Genomic DNA, 17,646 nt, shown 5'->3' on the forward strand with positions numbered 1-17,646 from the left:
TTAGGATTATGTGAATCTGTCCAATTACTGTTGGTCTCCTAAAAACCTAATAAAAAATGGATGTAATTCCTACATGGAATACCCAATATAAATGTAAATACCCACAAATTAAAGCTAACAGTCAGCACTTTAACCTCATATACCTGTATATTAATTGTTTCATTTCAAATCCAATTTCCTGACATGCTGGCTGAACTGGCAGATATTACGATGTTGTAATGATTAATAGCTTTAGTGTCAGCTCCAGGACGTGCTGTAAAATGTTTCCCTCAGCTACAGCTAGCCTAGCATAACACTCTGGCTCTGATTTCAGCCAGCTACAGCTAGCCTAGCATAGCACCTGGGCTCTAATATCAGTCAGCTGAACCGAGCCTAGCACAGCACTCTGGCTCTGATTTCAGCCAGCTACAGCTAGCCTAGCATAGCACCTGGGCTCTAATATCAGTCAGCTGAACCGAGCCTAGCACAACACTCTGGCTCTGATTTCAGCCAGCTACAGCTAGCCTAGCATAGCACCTGGGCTCTAATATTAGTCAGCTGAACCGAGCCTTGCACAGCACTCTGGCTCTGATTTCAGTGACAGCTACCCTAGCATAATACTCTGGCTCTAATTTCAGTCAGTAGCAGTTCGCCTAGAATAGTACTCTAGCTCTGATTTTAGTCAGCTACAGCTAGCCTATTATAGCAATCTCTTCACGTGATCTTGTTTTATTTCCCAATTAAACCTTTAATGTTCATTTGTAGGTGAGTTTGGATCCCGTCAATGAACGTTCATGTTACGGGCAGTGGTGGGGATCAATTGCTTCTCACAGTTCTGTAATCAGATGCATTTGGCCATAACGTAGCCAGGTTGTCGTCTCTGTAAATTGTTTAAAATTGGTTAGGCAGGCAAAGTGTATTACCATTCTACACTGGATTCAAGGACAAACAGCAGGACTACATTTACAACACTTGTAAATTTATTAAAACCCAAAATAGTACAAATAAAATCTCCTAAGACACAAAAATCATACGTTCCAAACAATCCCCCAAACTGAGTGCAGTAATATAACATTTGCATGTGAAAAAACCACAAGACAAAAACAAGAATCGTTAATCCCAATCACAAAATATTCTGCAAAACAGACTGCACAATCACCAGTGAGAGAATAAAATAAAAATAAAAACAACCACAGACAGGCCACTGTGACGGACAGGTCTTCTTTATGCTTCCCAAAGCCAAAGGATTATTGGCTTAATTTAATTAAATCTGGGGTAATGGCTAAATCTATATTATTTTAATGAATAATAATATTAAAATTTATAATTACAATTTAAAAAGGTAAAATATGACTGGACAGGATAATAATGGTGTTGGCGCTCAATGGCAAGTAGAAACTGCAAACAAAATCTGCCAGCAACTTCATCAAAGTGACAATACCACATGACCTCAGCAATACACATATCCAAATGCTTGAGGCTTTTTCGACACTTACATTCAGGATGTTGAATAAACTTTTTGACACTAGGCAGTTACTGTAGCTAGCCAGCCAACCAGAAAAGGTTAGCAACCTGACTGAGACAATTAGCTAACTATCCAACTAGCCAGAGAACCTGTAGCTAATGTGAGCTAGAATGATTGTTGGACCAAGTTTTAAAGATTTAAACCCAGCAGTTTTTTGCCAAGAACTCAGCTAACATCATCAACGAGGGGGCCAGCGGAAGCAGCCTGACAGGGTCCGTTAGCGAGCACAGCTAGCACAATAATATGCTATGTCTGTACTACATAAACTGTGCTTCTAGGACAGAAAAGTTGCATTCACTGACACACTACTATGGAAGCAGTATTTTCTAGCATAGGTATTTTCCTTTCTCTTAAATATTCAAATTGCTTCAATTAACTGTTACGATTCTGATGTTCAACTGCAGCACAAGGTATCCATTGGCTTTGTGGGGCACGGAGATGGACAATCCAGGTTCAGAAAGTATTTTGTTTCAATCACCTGAATTTGCCAATTAGCATAAGGTAGAACCAATTAGTTAAATCAGCTGGCTGAGTTTGTGCGTATATGAAACACAAGGCTGGACTTTTACTTTCTGACCCCTGGACTTTCCAGCTCTAGTGGGGGATGGAGGTAACCTGTGAGACATCATGTCAGAGCTGTAGTTTCTCTGCTAAACCCGAAAAAGACACGCTCTTGTGGTGTGATGTCAAACACGCAGCATTTTGAGAAGCAGCAAAGAGCTGTGCTGCCTGGTTGCACACAAATGCACCGCCAAGTTAGCATAGTAACTGCGGGCCAAAATGTCACATCACAAAACGTCGCCCAGCGCTCATATTTAATTATGCGTGAGTACCTACGCAATAATAGCACAGTACAAATATCTACACCTTTGACCCAAGTTTTCACCACTTCATACACTTCAGACGGTTCTTGAAAAAGTGGAGGTAGAGTTTGTTGTCGGTGTCGCTCTTGGCCGGCTTCCGGAATTTTTTGTACTGAGGATTCGCCTTTCGGCGCTGGTGGTTAAGACCGACCTCGGGACATATGGCCACCAGCAGCTCTCCCAGCCCGTCCATGAACATCTCTGTAGAGAGGAGACAGCGAGAGGGAGAGAGCAGAACGTCACATTTATTTATCTCTCTCCCCACCCCCCCCCCCACCCCCCCCCCCCCCAGACTGTGAGTCAGGAAGGCCGTCTGAGCCTGTGAAAATAAGCCGGTTTTACGAGGTGTTGCGCTACAGGAGAACGTACAAGTAGTGAACAACAGAACCGCAGTCCAACAGAACGGCAGTCCAACAGAACGGCAGTCTGACAGAACCGCAGTCCAACAGAACGGCAGTCCAACAGAACGGCAGTCCGACAGAACCGCAGTCCAACAGAACCGCAGTCCAACAGAACCGCAGTCCAACAGAATGGCAGTCCAACAGAACGGCAGTCTGACAGAACCGCAGTCCAACAGAACGACAGTCTGACGGAACAGCACTCTAACAAAGGGACAGCAGGTAGCCTAATCATAGTCATCTGAACCTCTTATTTTTATGTATTTGTTTAACCATTTTTTCTAGCCGCACTCACAAGCAGAGATATACACAGGGACTCAGTAGCTGTCTAGAAAAAGAGCGTAATTAAAATAAGTTTAAATGTTTTATTATTCAGATGAATCTTTGTTACATTTTTCCTAACAAGGTCATCCACTGCCTGCATGAATGTGGGAACTTGGCTGCAGTTTGAGTGTTGTGCTATAATGTAAAATAGGGAGGTACCAGCAACCACAGTACACAGTATGTGGGTGCAGGCAGCGGGCGGGAGCAGCGATGTGCTGAGCGAAAAAGGAGGCGTGAGACCAGGAGGACCCGACTCACTCAGAAACCTCAACGCGAAAAGGCAGAGCGAAATCCGTCTGGAAACACCGAAGGTTTTCCAGGTCCAGCCCAGGCCTTACCTGAGTGGCCCACTCTCTTCAGCAGTGGGTCGAAGCCCACCCTGCGTACGGCGTCGGTCCGGGCCAGGAAGAAGTTGATCACCCCCGAGGCGTAGTAGCAGTTTGGGATCTCGGGAATGGGCTGGTAGGTGCCTTTTACTCGGGTCAAACAGCCACCGTCCTCGTCTCCTTCGTCGTAGATAAGCGTGAAGGAATTCGCGTATTCGCCCACCGACCCTGCGACCTGCCGACACAGGAAGATATTCCATTCTGTTACGGATCATGGAACAGCCACAGAAACAAGCTGCGTAGCTCAAATGAGCATTCGAGGAGAGTCCGCTTAACAGTTCTCCCGGTACCACAGTCATTGCCGTACGGAATCATGTGGTTACGTATTTTGTCGGTGAACATGTTCATGCTCATTTGCCTTAGCCAGCATGTAGATCAGCTATAGGTAATGAATGTGTTCATATTTGCTGTCATTAACTTAACTGGTGATTATGTTTATTAATAAACCCTCATATTTCCATATTCCTATTTTAAAGTCTTTTGGTCCCTGTCACAAATTGTTCCTTACAGTTTGGCGTAATCGGCAGGATACCAATTTTCCCGTACAATTTGGTGTTTAATACCAAATGGGCTCTCAGCTAATTTGCTTGCTGTGTTGACAGAGCCTCCCCTTCTGGATGCTGTGATAATGGAAAAGAAACAGCTACCTGGTCACATGTATTTATAATAAGCACACACCAGATTGGTCAGTATGGTCAGCTATTTGCTTTGTCAAAGCTTACCTGGGTGTTAAGAAACAAAAAAAAAAAGTGGCTGTCCTGATCTAATTGGACGTTACCACAACTCACTTCACAGTAAGTTACGAGTTGCTTGTGCGTTCACAGTAAGTTACGAGTTGCTTGTGCGTCTGTTTTTTTACGTACAGTCTCTTCTCATTATATGAGGATCTGGCTGCTCGCACGTCACCAATGGAGACGTGTCCCCTTTCCTTACTGTGTGTGTTGTTTCATGTTTCCATGTTTTTGTATTGAGCGCACAATAAATCCTCCATGCGTCTAAGAACAACGGATCGTGTGGTTTGTGGCGAGAAGTACTGAAGAACCTGTTACAAAGGGTTTTGCTTACCACATCCAGTTCAGGCTTAGACTCCATTATTTCTACAAATCTCTCTATCTTTGTTCTCTCTGTGAAGTAGAAGTCATCATCCACCCACAGAAAGTACTTGGTGGTGACCTGCGAGACGGCAAGGTTCCTGCCAGCAAACCAGCCCTACAGGGTAAAACAGAAAAAAACACAGTGCATTAGTGAACACTCAGCACAGCACAGCACGCAACACTGAACATTCAATACTGAACACAGCGTGCAACACTTAACACGCAACACAGCATGCAACACTCAACACTGAACACAGCATGTAACACTGAACACTCATCATATACCCTTCCAGCATCTCTTCTAAAAGCCATACCTGGGCAGGTGGCATGAAGTACTGCTCAATGTTATCTCCATTCACTTTCTGTGGTTTTAGGCTGTCATCCGCAATGATGATTTTGATGTCTTCGTAAAACTGTCTAATCGTTTTGACGAGATAGTTCACTTCAGGGTACCTCAGGAAAGTCTTAGTCGTCACCGTTACTTGGGATTTGATATCTGAAATTGTAGAAGCAAAAAAAAAGCAATCAAATTACAGCTCACTAAACCCAGCTGAAGACCTAGATCATTTACCAAGAAGATTTATTGAGAAGGTTCCTTAGACACAATGCAACACTGCTGCCCCAATGTGTGCACAATAAAATGGATAAGAATGCTTCAAATAAAACAATTGTGTAACTGTAGTAGCTAGAGTTGTATATTTGTTTTGGGTAGCATTTATATGTAACAAACATAGCAAAGTTATCATTTGTTAATTCAACTCACAAAATGTTTGGATTTGAATTTTTGTTATTTCTACCAATTGCGCACAGCTGGTTTGCAGTAGTAGTTAATTATTGATATATATTGTAGTTAAGGTTGCCAGATCTCCGATTTTTGGCATATGATATATGCCCACTGTGTTCCCAAAATGATGTTGGTACATGTTAGTATATATTCCGGGAATGCTCACAACTAGATAAGTTGTCTGACTCTGTCCCCATTTCTTGATCAAACCATTCCTTATTCTCCATTAGTATCAGACCGGGCATTTTGCCATTTTTAGGACAACGCCACTTTTGCTTTGGCAACGCAAAAACTTCATAGGGTGATAAGGACATGCAGTGCAGTGAAGAAGTGTTGCCCCCTTCCTGATTTCCTTTATTATTACACATTTGTCACACTGGATGATTTCAGATCCTTAGACAAAATGTAATATTAAATAAAGGAAACCTGAGTAAAAACAATTCTTAAATTATTATTTCATTTATTTAATGAAAAAAAGTTATCAAACACCCATATCACCCACATTAAAAAATACTCTCTTAAACTTAATAACTGGTTGCACCAACCTTAGCAACAATAACAGCAACCAATTGCTTCCAACAATTTTATTTCATTGTAGCCAATAATTACTCTGTGCCTATAATATTTCATTATTTGATTTCATTTAGAACATTTGTGGTGTCTTGAATATAGGCCATGACTGAAGGAAGAAAGGGTTTAAGGAAGTAATCGATATGTTTAGATTTACATTCAGAGAAGCTGTCACACCCTGAGATTACTGGACTACCTGGGGCATTTTCCGAATTTGTATGGAATTTGGAAGCATACAAAAATAAGCAATTTGTGGATTTTCATTGAGCAGAAACCCTACTACATTATCAGAAATCCAACATTTTTCTTTAGCCATTGTTAGGATGTCTTTTAGTTCTGTTTTAAGGGATTCAGTAAGAGTACATGTCAAAATTGGTCAAATTCAGCATCTTGACTGGATCTTTAAACATGTCCATACTCCAAATCACAGTGATGTCACCTTTGTCAGCTTTTTAAATTACAATCAGATCATTTTCTCTCTCTTTCTTAAGTTATGCTGAGCTAAAACCACTTTTGCCCATAAGTACTCAACATCAAAATTCCCCACCTAACGTAGCTAGCTGGATAGCGAGAGGTGACGTTATTACTGTAAAATGAGCGAGCGTGAGCAACAGTAAAAAGGCAGATTATTAATTAGTCCCGTAATACTGGAACATAATAGTGGTTTTATCACACCCAACCGTTCCCAGACAGAAAACAGCACGCGAAGGTGCAGGAATTTGGCGAAAGTGCATAAAGACAGAGAACGCACACACTCAGGTTGTGTTAACCAATCGGCACAGGTGCTTAAAGGTTTGTTCCTCTCCACATTACAGGGCTGCGACCGAGAGCGTGTACCGAGAGAGTGGACCTGTTTTGGGAGTTTTTGTTTGTCCAAGCACAGAAGACGATCTAAAAGAAAACGCTGCTGAGAAGCTGGGAAGCTACGAGTGGTGACTTGAAAAACTGGCACTGGGCTTTTCTATGTTATTTTAGTTGGTTGTCTTTGCCCAGAACACCGGCAAGGGGGAGGGGTGAAGGCGTTTATTTGTTTTTATGTTGGCTCTCTCTCTCTCTCTCTCTAGGGATTTGTACATAGGAGGGCCAAGGTACATAGTTTTAGAGAAGAGGAGGGTGTGTCTGCTAAATTATATTTTTGGGCAGGCTAAGTTAGCAACTTGGATGAGTAGGAAAAACAAAAGAATTGGGGAAGGATCAATAGACGCAGCGAAAATCATGTGTGGACTGATAGCAGCAAGGCTTCGCGTAGAGTTCTCCTACTATACACTTGTGGGAAACAAACAGCTTTTTGAGCACTTGTGGGGAGTAAATAGGGTGCTATGTCATGTGGATGAGGAAGGGGGGCTTAATCTTGGTTTTTGATCCTTTGAATTTTTATTATTTTCTTTTAATTTTTTTTGCTGATGGAGTTTGGATGTTTTTTTTTTTATATAAGAAAATGGAAGTGTATATGTTTCTCTTTTCTCTCTCTCTCTGTCTCTCTCTCTCTATCCCTCTTTTCTCTAGCTATTTCTCTCTTTTCTGCCTGTGGTTAGTTTGTTCATTGGTTTTTCTCTTTATGTTGCTTGTATATTATTTTTGTTTTGAAGTACAGTAATTTCTGTGGTTAAACAATGTCCCAATAAAAGGGTTTTTTAAAAATCTCTCTCTCTCTCTCTCTCTCTCTCTCTCTCTCTCTCTCTCTCTCTCCCTCCCTCCCTCCCTCCCTCTCCATGTGGCAAATTATGGTGTAAAACTGGAATTGCCACATCTCCCTTTCAGGTGTGTTGCACGGTGTGTGCCAATCAAACCCAAGCCTAAACACTCCCCAGTTTATACTTCCAAAATGAAGCCTGAAAATTCACATTTTACGCTCTCGAAACGACGCAAAATTAGGGAGAAGAAAAATACATGTTTACTGGCGTACTTGGTACGAGCACATCAAAATGTAAATTAATTGTTCAGCACTAGACAGGTCTCTCCAAAACATAAAGTTACCTTGTGTCTATGTACAGATATTCGGAAGATGCCCGGAAGGTTCGCGTGATCGACTGGCAGCACGGACATTTTAAACATACATTTAGAACGAGATTAAAATCTAGAAAAAGTAAATTTTAAGCTTAAAATTTTTTGAAGTCAACATGTTTCAGTTCAGAGTACTGTGACTCTATGGGGCAGATACATTTAGTATAGTTGGATTGTCATAATTGTACTTCAGTGCAATGTTGTTAGCCAAGTCTGGCACTCTTGGCCCTGTAAATCAAACGGATGCACTTCTCCTACATTGTACGTCACTTAAAAAGCATGTGCTAAATAAACAGAATCTCATGCACATTTAGTACAAAAAGCAGATGCTGCAAGTTCGCATTCCGATAAAAACTGTCAAAAGAAAAAAATTGAGCTGGCAGTAGATTCACAAATACATTTGATTGAAACTTCAGTTGACTCACCCTCTCCAAGTTCGTATAGAACTGGCACTGTACGCTGTCGGATCACAACGGGGAAGATGGCCTTGTACTGCTCAAAGGTGAAGTGTACTGATGAAGAATCAAAACACACACTCATAGCTTACTCCCAAGTTTATTGGTATACAGACAAGCATAACAATGTGATTTCAGAGCTCATTCCAAACCCTATAGACTGATGAGAGAGAGAAGAGGAACAGAGCTCAGGGGAGGGGCTTACCCAGGTCTCCAGACTTGATGCTGTACACAGTGCTTCTGTAGGAGACCCGACCCAGCAGGTCATTGAGAGAGTACAGGCTGGAGGCAGAAATGGAGAGAACCTTCTCACCCTGTCCCTCCACTTGGTCCTTTTCCTGAAGACGTTCCACTGCCAGAACACCACTGCTTACGCTCAGTGTCACCTGCACATACAGTCAGGGGTCCACAGTTAAACAAAACAAGTGACTTACAGCTTTTCCTCAAGTTAGTAACTATTATTAATGATCCTGATCTGATCCTCATTTGGGTGAAGTGTTCTCCACAGTAGGTACGGGCAGACACGTTGGGCCTATTTGGGACCTGGTAAAGTCCAAACTCGACAAGCAATGTTTAGGGTATATGGTTCAGCCGGAGAGCCGGCTACTTCACAGGCTGGAAGTCATTGATTTTTTTGAAGTATTAGAAAAGTATTAGAACAGTGCAAGAATTCTGCCGAATGATCTGTGCTGCATTCTGTTTATGTTCAGTCATGGTCAATAAAACTATGAATTCTGTGCATCAGTACAAAACACACATTTCAGCTCTATCATTGGAAACAGATTCATTAAAAGTAATTGACTGGGCTAATTAAGAAACCCCCCATGTTCACCGTGTTCCTCTAGATAAGGACTTTGCTAAATTACTAACGTTGCAGTTACTGTAGAACCAAACCAAACCCAGTGTTCACATGGACTGATAGGAGCTCATATTGACATAAACACAATGGAGTATGCTCATAAGCAGAGCCGTCAGCTGACATTAACACTACCCAGCCACCCCTGGGCCACAGTTCAACTTAAAAAAAAAAAAAAAAACATTTTTGGACACATTTTAATCGTATGGTATTGTACAGTATGTGTACAATAGCATACAATTGGTTCCCTGGTCCATAATCAGTTCCACCAGACCCCCAAGTCTTGTATTAACCAACACAACACACTGCACCCGGTCATTCAGAAATTGGAAATGTCTGGAAAGTAACAAAACACACCATGATTATTCATGTGAATCCTTCATTGATTATAAAGCATACTTAGCCTAAATGTGTCAGGGTTCTGTGTCTTCCCCCTGTCATTCCTGGTTGGGCCGCCAGATGGCGGCACCTCTGCTTTGTGTCTTGTTTAATTGTTTTATTGTTTCCAATTATTCCATTATTTAGTTGCTTATTGTCTCGTGTTCCCTTCCCTCTCTGTGGCCTGATTGTTCATTGTGCCCTCCTGTGTCTCGTCTGCGTCAGATCTATTTAAGTCTCCATTTTGCCTGACTCAGGTGCTGGATCCTTGCGTGTTCATTGCCTACCTGTTGCCTGCGTGTTTGTTGCTTGCCTTTCGTAGCCTGCCAGTTTCCTTGCCTTATGCCTGCCGGTCGCCTGTCCCCTGTTCCTTGCCTGCTCTGTTTCCCTACGTTTTTGGGATTTTTGTATTTTTGTTTTCCCGTGTTTTTGAGGATTTTCTTTGTCTTTGTTATAGCCGCCCAGCGAGGCTTTCTGTTCCCTTTGTTCCCCGTTGATTTCATTAAAGTCTTTTGTTTTCCCCATTTTTGGAGTTTTGCATTTTTTCCCGCACTCTGCGCTTGGGTCCATTCCCGCGCCCCACCGTGACAAAATGTTTTTTTATACTGGTTTGCTTGCTTACATGCTACTAATGTTTTGTAGCAATGATCCTTATGGTACAGTAAAATAAAGGAATTGAGGAATCAATAATTAAAGCAGAGGTTCTCAAACTCGTTTGTGTTGGTTTTTGTTCCAGCCACAACTGCAATTCCTCCATTTAACAAGCTATTTTTATTCATTAGACACTTTTTATGTTTTGAGGATTTATTTGCCCTCTTAGGTGACACTGCACGAGAAACCACTACTGTAGGCATGCCATGAAAAAGGACTGACTTTGAAGACCACTGCTTTAATTATTGACAATTCCTTCATTTACTGTCTGAGAACTGATCTTATGCACAACCCAAAAACAGCCGGTGCGGATGCTGGTTTTTGGTTTAGCTCAGCACTATGGCACCTGATTCAACTGATTAAGTAGCCATGATTTTCAATTAAGGCCGTGATAGGTAGAATTCAGAAAGCAACAGAAGTTATTACCTGTTCCACCACCAGATTTCACCAGAAGTTAAAACGTGAGTTGAGTTTTTTTTCACTAACCTTGTAACTTTGTTTTTGTACAGTATGTACACTTAAACCTGTAACACAGTACAATTTTTTTTCAAAACACACAGTAAATATTTTACAAAATCCTGCCAGAATTCCACTTAAAAACAGGAAATCAGTCACACACCATAATCCACACTGTCAATACCATCAGGAAATATACAGTATATAGTATTTATATTTCTTGTAATTGTGTCCATTACCCCTTGCATGAGGGCCACAAGTTTTTTTGTTCTCATATAAATCAAATATAAATAAATATATATATATATTTATTTATATTTTTAGACTTATTTTCTTGATTTGGCTCTGTACTCCACAATTTTAGACTTATAATCAAACGATTGCACATTCTCAGCTTTTAATAATGGGTATTTTTATACACTTTGGCTTCACTATGTAGAAATTACAGCACTTGTTATACATAGCCCCCCCCCCCCCCCCCATTTCACAGCACCATAATGTTTGGGACCTATACTTATGTTATGTAAATGGAAGTATTCATGTTTAGAAAGTATTTATATTATGTCGCATATCCTTTGCATGCAATGACTGCTTGAAGATTTTGACCCACAGACATCGCCAGGTGCTGAGTATCTTCTGTGGTGATGCTCTGACACGCCTGCACTGCAGCCACCTTCAGCTATTGCTCATTTCAGGGGCCAGTTGCCGTATGCTAAAGTTTTTTCTTCAGCATATGGAATGCTTGTTCATTTGCATTCAGATCGAGTTGGTCCACAAGACCTGTTTACTGGAACTCTGCAGGCTCTTTCAGGTAGTTGCTGCTTAGCCAGCTGTAACCTGCTTATCCTGTTTGGGAAGCCTAAGGTTTCACCTTTGTGACTGATAGTTTAAAAAAAATTTTTTTTTTTAAATAATGGCTTCTTTGGCTTTCACTGGCCCGGCTCTGGTCCTTATGCAAACAAACGCCAACAACAGACTCCAATGGCAAGCAAAAGCCTTGAATGAAGATCTGATACTGATGGCTCTCTTATATCTGCACTACGGAGGCAACTGAACACACTTGACTAATCAGAAACACATGAAGCCATTTGTCCCAAACATTATGGTATCCTTCTAGGTGTGTATATATATATATATATATATATATATACATATACATATATATATGTACACCCAGAAGGATAATGGTATTAATCGTCATACAAACCATCAGGGCCATAGATCCCAGTCATTGCAACATCAATGGAATAAATAAACTACAAAATAATAATGAATAATAAATCTGTACACAATCCTTTCATCCAATATTGTATGACACATATTTACACACAAGCTATAGATTTTATTAAATAAATTAATATGCAAGCTATGAGATTAAATATATTGACGTATAAGCTACAAGATTGAATGAAATATACGTATACAGAAGTTGTGAGGCATTAAAATATATTTATGCAGTATATAAGCTATAAAAGTGTATGAAATACATATAAGCTATTTTTGTATGAAATACATTCATGCATAAGATTGTTTGAAATACATTTCTACATAGGCTATCATAAGTTTGCATGCAATATTTTTATATATAAGCGATCCGATTGCATAAAATATATTGATATACAAGCTTTAAGATTGTTTGAAGAATGTTTATATGTAAACTATCAGATTAAAATAACGTTGGTTTGCAGGTGTTTGTCTACCGTTTCCTCCAATACAGCCACAACTCTTCGAGTAAATTGTCTAAAACGTGTGTCCTGTAAGTTCCCTCTTGTTTCTGTCTGCACCTTGTATGTCTTATATTCCAGCTACACTGATACCGAAAAATATCCTTCAATATTTAATATTTTCTTATAATATGAGATTACTAATCTGTTGAATTTGATCAGGATAAAAGATTAGGTGACAGTACCTGGAATGATGCCCTTTTTGAGAGGACTGACAATGAATCCTTGGATTGGATATTGTAGAGGGGAATGAGGTGGAGCTAACAGAAGCTCATTTAGTATCGTCTTTTTTCTGTAAAAAAACAAAAAAAAAAACAAACAAAAAAAACATGCGTATCAACTGCTTTTTGGTAACGTAATCAAGTGCGCAAACAATCAGCTGTATTTAAGATTTGCAGTGGTTTGTGGGGCTTTAACCGCATAGATAGGCTTGCTAGTGCATTTTACAATAAATAGAACTAAAATAGTGGAAAATTGTCAAATTCCAATATTTCAAACCAATTATCACAACTGCAGACAGGTAAACAGTTATGTGGCTTTCCCCCAAACATCCAGCATTTCTCTCTATTGTATGCAGACCCAACAACCACACATGACTTCACTTACCTGATCTGATCCTGTTCAAAAACTTCAGCTCTGCGTTTAACAATGTCGCTGAATTTGTCCTTGTTCACGTATTTTGTTAAATCTATCATGGACCTGGGACAGCTACATGATGTTGGCTGTCGAGTGACATTAGGCATGGGGTTGTAGGCCCTGTACAGCAACAACAAAAAAAGCATTTTCATTGAAAGATGAAACAGGAAATATAATTATTTGCCAGCCTTAGTCCAACACAATTTATTTTCTTAGCACCACTTAATTTGCAAAGCCTTCTGCTACATCAGTACAGTTTACCGATGTGGTTTGTTATATGCAAATTTTGATGTTGCTTCCTAATTGCAACCATCCATATAGAAATTATTTAACAAAAACAATTTCCAGGCTTCAAATGCACATGCCAGCATTCTGTATCTTCAGTTTGGAGCTGATCCTTATTTAAAATTACGAAGGTGATTATTTATTTTTGGCTGGACCATAACAGTGGGGCTAGCCCTATAAACGCGAATGTCTGCGACTGAGTGAGTGAGTGATGAAGTTACACCATTGGTCGGCTGGATTAAGTGTGTTAGGTCCAGCCCTATAGGCTACTAGGTTTTGACCTGGTCTTGTTTTTTGGCTGGACTGCAACAGCGGGGCCAGCCCTACAAACGCAAATGTCTGTGACTGACTGAGTGACTGATTGATGAAGTTACACCATTGGTCGGCCGAGTTATGAAGTTTCACCATTGGTCGATCGGATCAGGTGTGTTAGGTCCAGCCATATACTAGGTTTTCATATATTGACATGTTGGTCCCTTGATAATTCTATTACCGTCCGGACCAACATGTCAATATTTGTCTGAGTCGTTTTAATGTCACAGAAATCGCAAGTCGTGACTGGCGGTTCGCACCTACTGGACTGGAAAGATTTTACTACGACTCATAAGACTGTGGAATTTCTTAAAATATTGTTTAGTGTAAAACCAGCATTAGAAAGAGATAATAAAAAGAAAAAGAAAAACTACACACCAGCCCAGGGATACAGCGCTGAAAGCTACTATTTTTAAACGATCTCTTTACTGGGCAACTTTTCCAAACGGTGAGACTAGCTGGGGAAAAAATCAGAGCAAACCTTACTGAAACCACAGTGGAATGTATACGATTTCATAAAACTGGAGGAAATAAGCCATTTTGATGAATATGGCTAGTCGATGTTATAGTTAGAACCCCCTGATTAAAAATGTGCGTTTTGTAGATATGTGTCACTGTCAGACGTGGCTGACAACATTCCTGAGGGAAAATGATGGGGGAAGAGAACATACGTGTATAAACACTTTATGTGGGCGACGACGGCAAACCTGACTAGCAGCATTCTTAGAGCTGCAAGCGTAAATTTAATTTTAGCACACTGAGGGTACTTAGCAGATGCTCTTGCTCCATCTACAGCAAATGACAGCTTCCGTTCTCTGCACACAGACCACCATCCGTACAGCGGGGTGCTTTACTGAAGAATTTCAGGTTATGCAGGCTGCTCAAAGGTACAACCGCAATCAAACCTTCAATCTCACAATTAGAAGCCCGCCTCCCTGGCAATGACATTAATCAGCTGCTTATTGTACCCATGTTGACCTCCGTATGTGCGTTGAAGATAAGGACACTTATGGAGAGGACTGAAATAAAATTACTGATAAAGAAGTTCATCTAATCACCAGACACACATTTAATAAGTTGTTACTAAATTACTCACATATTTTACACTTTTATTGTGTTTTTAATGTTTCAAGTCAACGGCGCTAAATGGTTCCACGGCTCGTTCTCAGGTAATTAAAAAAGTTTTCATACATCAGAAAAAAATATGGTCTGACAGAGCAGGATATATGGAAAAATGTAGCGTGATTTGAAAATTTGTGAGAATTTAGTTTTTGCCGCTTCGGGACGAACACGGAATTATAGAACAAAACATGTATTTCAAGTAGCCTAATTCAATAACTGAGAAGCATGACTTGTTTTAGTATGATGCTCACTTTTTTATGCGAACACGGTAAGTGTCGTAACACGGGATTTTCAGGATTTATCAACAAATAAAAAACATCGAATAGAGACATTTTTTCGTGTATTATGGGTCAACTTCGTGAATAAGAAATGAGCTACAAACCACGCATTATTTATCTCGGAATTTCCTGATAGGGCAGTGGTAATCTGGGGGATCCTGTGGAGCAAGTACCATCCTGTAGGTTTTCATTCCAACCCTAACAAAGCACATCTCATTCAACAGTTTAATATCGTATTGAGCTGTTAATTAGTCAGTTGTGCCAAATTAAGGTTGAAATGGAAAAACTGCAGGATGGTAGATCTCCGGGAACAGAGTTGGTTGCCACTGGAATAGGGTATTCGAGTTTGGGTGCACCCTTACTAGCTAGCACTTACTGTCCAGTATTGACCCCCCCCCCCCCCCCCCCCCCCCCCCCGGCTGTTAGCAATAGACTCTGAAGATGAAACTTGAAAGAGCTTCGAGAGAGATTTGAGTTTTATCATTTCATTTATGAATTTGACATTTTCTATTAACGGTCATAAACCATAACACCAATTTTGTGGACTTAGGCATCCAACGTAAGCTACTCGGAGAAATCTTTTGGAGAGCTAAATTTTGAGACACTGAAAATATTTTTCACCTAATTACTTCTCATTTTAAGTTCGCATTATACGCACAAACCTCAGACACAGACAAAAAGCACAACACAGTCAACTCTGTGCTAAAACTTGTAACACGGTGGAATATCATTGTCTCAAAGTAGGCTATACTGAACATACACCTGTTCTAGCTGATGTAGGCTACAGTTTAGTTATTTTAAAATATTGTATTTTAAAATTTCATGCCTTAAATGCAGTGTACTAAAATATACAAGAAAAATATTTTAGCTGTTTGGATTCCATTACTTATATAAATTACTGAGATTAAAACGGTCTGTTTGGGAGTCCAGTAAATTGGGTACCAGGCAAAACAAAGGCTATTTTTCTAAGTATTTAAAAAGCCTTACCTCTGAAGCGGTGGTGATGTGCATTTCCCAGTTTCCATGTAAAGGTAACATAGTGATAATATAGTTGCAGTGGAAGCAATTAATAAGAATTTCGTCAAACTGAGTAAAACAGACATCGCGCAAGGCTATTCTGGGGCGCGTTCACCCAAAGCGTCGGGCTGAGACCAAATGTCAGCACTCCAGGGACTTTCAAAATGTGACGTTGACTGAAGTGCTGAGCGTCATTACGTTAAGTCTGCAAGAGAGCGGGGCTGCGAGGGTAGAAGTCCCCTAATGAGACAGGACTGCAGATCTCCGCGTAGATACTACCGTGGATACGACCGCTTTATAATAAATAAATAAATACATTTTTGCAAATAAGTATCCATTTAGGCTATATGAATTATGTATTACTTACACTCCAATACCTTTTTTGCTTTGTTGCTGACTTTTAGCCATATCATCACTTTATTGATATGAATTTTGGGTAAATCTCACTGGTAAAGTCTGCACCCAATCTGACTGTCGGGAACTTAGGTGCTGTGGACTCCACGGGAACGCGCCCGTTAAGTCTGCCCGTGCTGGACATTCGGATTCAGCGTCGTTGTGTAGTTATAGGCCTATTTCACATTTTCGGGTATGTAAACCGGATGTAGGGGTCTCTCATTTCCGGTCATCTTAACAGCCACCAAAACAATGGCAGCGACGAAGAGCTTTTTTGTTTTGTAGCGTTCCCGCAAAATCTGTTTGAATATATCGCCGTTGTTAGGAAGCTATGAACTAACAAGATAACGTCATCAATAGCATCAGTTTGATTCCAAAGAAGAAAGAATAAAGCGAGGTTTGTGATTTTTGTGAATAAATGTGTTTTTAAATAGTTTTTTTTCCCCCAGTGGATCTGTTCGTTATAACAAGATCTTGTCGAGGCATTTTTTGTTTGCCGGTGTCGTAGCCTATTTTAGTGAAGCGGTAGGCTTAAACTCGTTTATCAAAGTCTACTACTGTTTTTTGTGGCAATAATTAGGCATGGCTAATTTGTAAAAGGAAATATAAATAACAGGGCTTCGGAGTTCCTAAATAAGGATTCTTAAAGAATTATACACCAGCAAACATAATGGTTTAGACTCTTCAAGATTTACACGCTCAATAAATAGTGATTAACATCGATTAATGTAAACTACCTATTTTAAGAGATTGAACATTCAAACTTTGCACAGATGGTTATTAGGCTTTTGTTTCCTTTTTTTAGTCGTTTTAGAACATCCCTATCACTGTTTGGAAATACAGTTTAAGCTACCAAGTCATTCTCTGGACTACAAGGTTTTGAAGAATTTAAGATATAGTTACAACAAAATGACCAATTATCCTTCATGAATTAATTACCCTGACCATGGGTGAATCTATCATTCTTCCCTCTGTGCAAGAGTATAGACTGGCTACAAGGAGCACTGGAGTGAATTTGAGGGGACACATTTGCTCCCCAGTCCCTACCCCCACCTGCCTCACAATAAATATTATAGTGACTGGAAAAGTTAATTGGTTCCACCAGAGCCAGCTGTGGGTATTAAAGATGCAGACACATGCTAACCTCATCCATTCT

The 17,646-nt window shown here is 40.2% G+C and overlaps 1 protein-coding gene across 2 annotated transcripts; it reads right to left on the bottom strand.

Annotated features, from left to right (window-relative positions):
• Positions 1–975: 975 nt before the first annotated feature.
• LOC118216686 (beta-1,4 N-acetylgalactosaminyltransferase 2-like) lies at positions 976–16,529 on the bottom strand. Of its 2 annotated transcripts, none has more exons than XM_035398083.1 (10): positions 16,465–16,529; positions 13,054–13,203; positions 12,633–12,739; positions 10,754–10,791; positions 8,588–8,768; positions 8,353–8,439; positions 4,884–5,065; positions 4,541–4,684; positions 3,428–3,650; positions 976–2,568 (listed from the first exon to the last, which is right to left on the bottom strand). In XM_035398083.1, exons 1-10 carry the CDS (start codon positions 16,503–16,505, stop codon positions 2,387–2,389), a joined length of 1,335 nt encoding a protein of 444 aa, XP_035253974.1. In that variant the 5' UTR covers positions 16,506–16,529; the 3' UTR covers positions 976–2,386. The 2 variants fall into 2 exon arrangements, with proteins under 2 accessions (XP_035253974.1, XP_035253973.1); XM_035398082.1 differs by lacking the exon at positions 16,465–16,529 and adding an exon at positions 16,068–16,236.
• Between the last annotated feature and the right edge of the window lie 1,117 nt (positions 16,530–17,646).

This window comes from Anguilla anguilla, chromosome 17, assembly GCF_013347855.1.
Source record: "Anguilla anguilla isolate fAngAng1 chromosome 17, fAngAng1.pri, whole genome shotgun sequence".
Lineage (NCBI taxonomy): Eukaryota > Metazoa > Chordata > Actinopteri > Anguilliformes > Anguillidae > Anguilla > Anguilla anguilla.

Excerpts from the sequence above, each read along its gene's own strand:
- LOC118216686 (XM_035398082.1), bottom strand. The coding sequence starts at position 16,183 with ATGTCTGTTTTACTCAGTTTGACGAAATTCTTATTAATTGCTTCCACT. Across the intron at positions 8,440-8,587 it reads CATCAAGTCTGGAGACCTGG|TACACTTCACCTTTGAGCAG; the intron begins GTAAGCCCCTCC and ends ATTCTTCATCAG. Across the intron at positions 2,569-3,427 it reads GAAGAGAGTGGGCCACTCAG|AGATGTTCATGGACGGGCTG; the intron begins GTAAGGCCTGGG and ends TCCTCTCTACAG.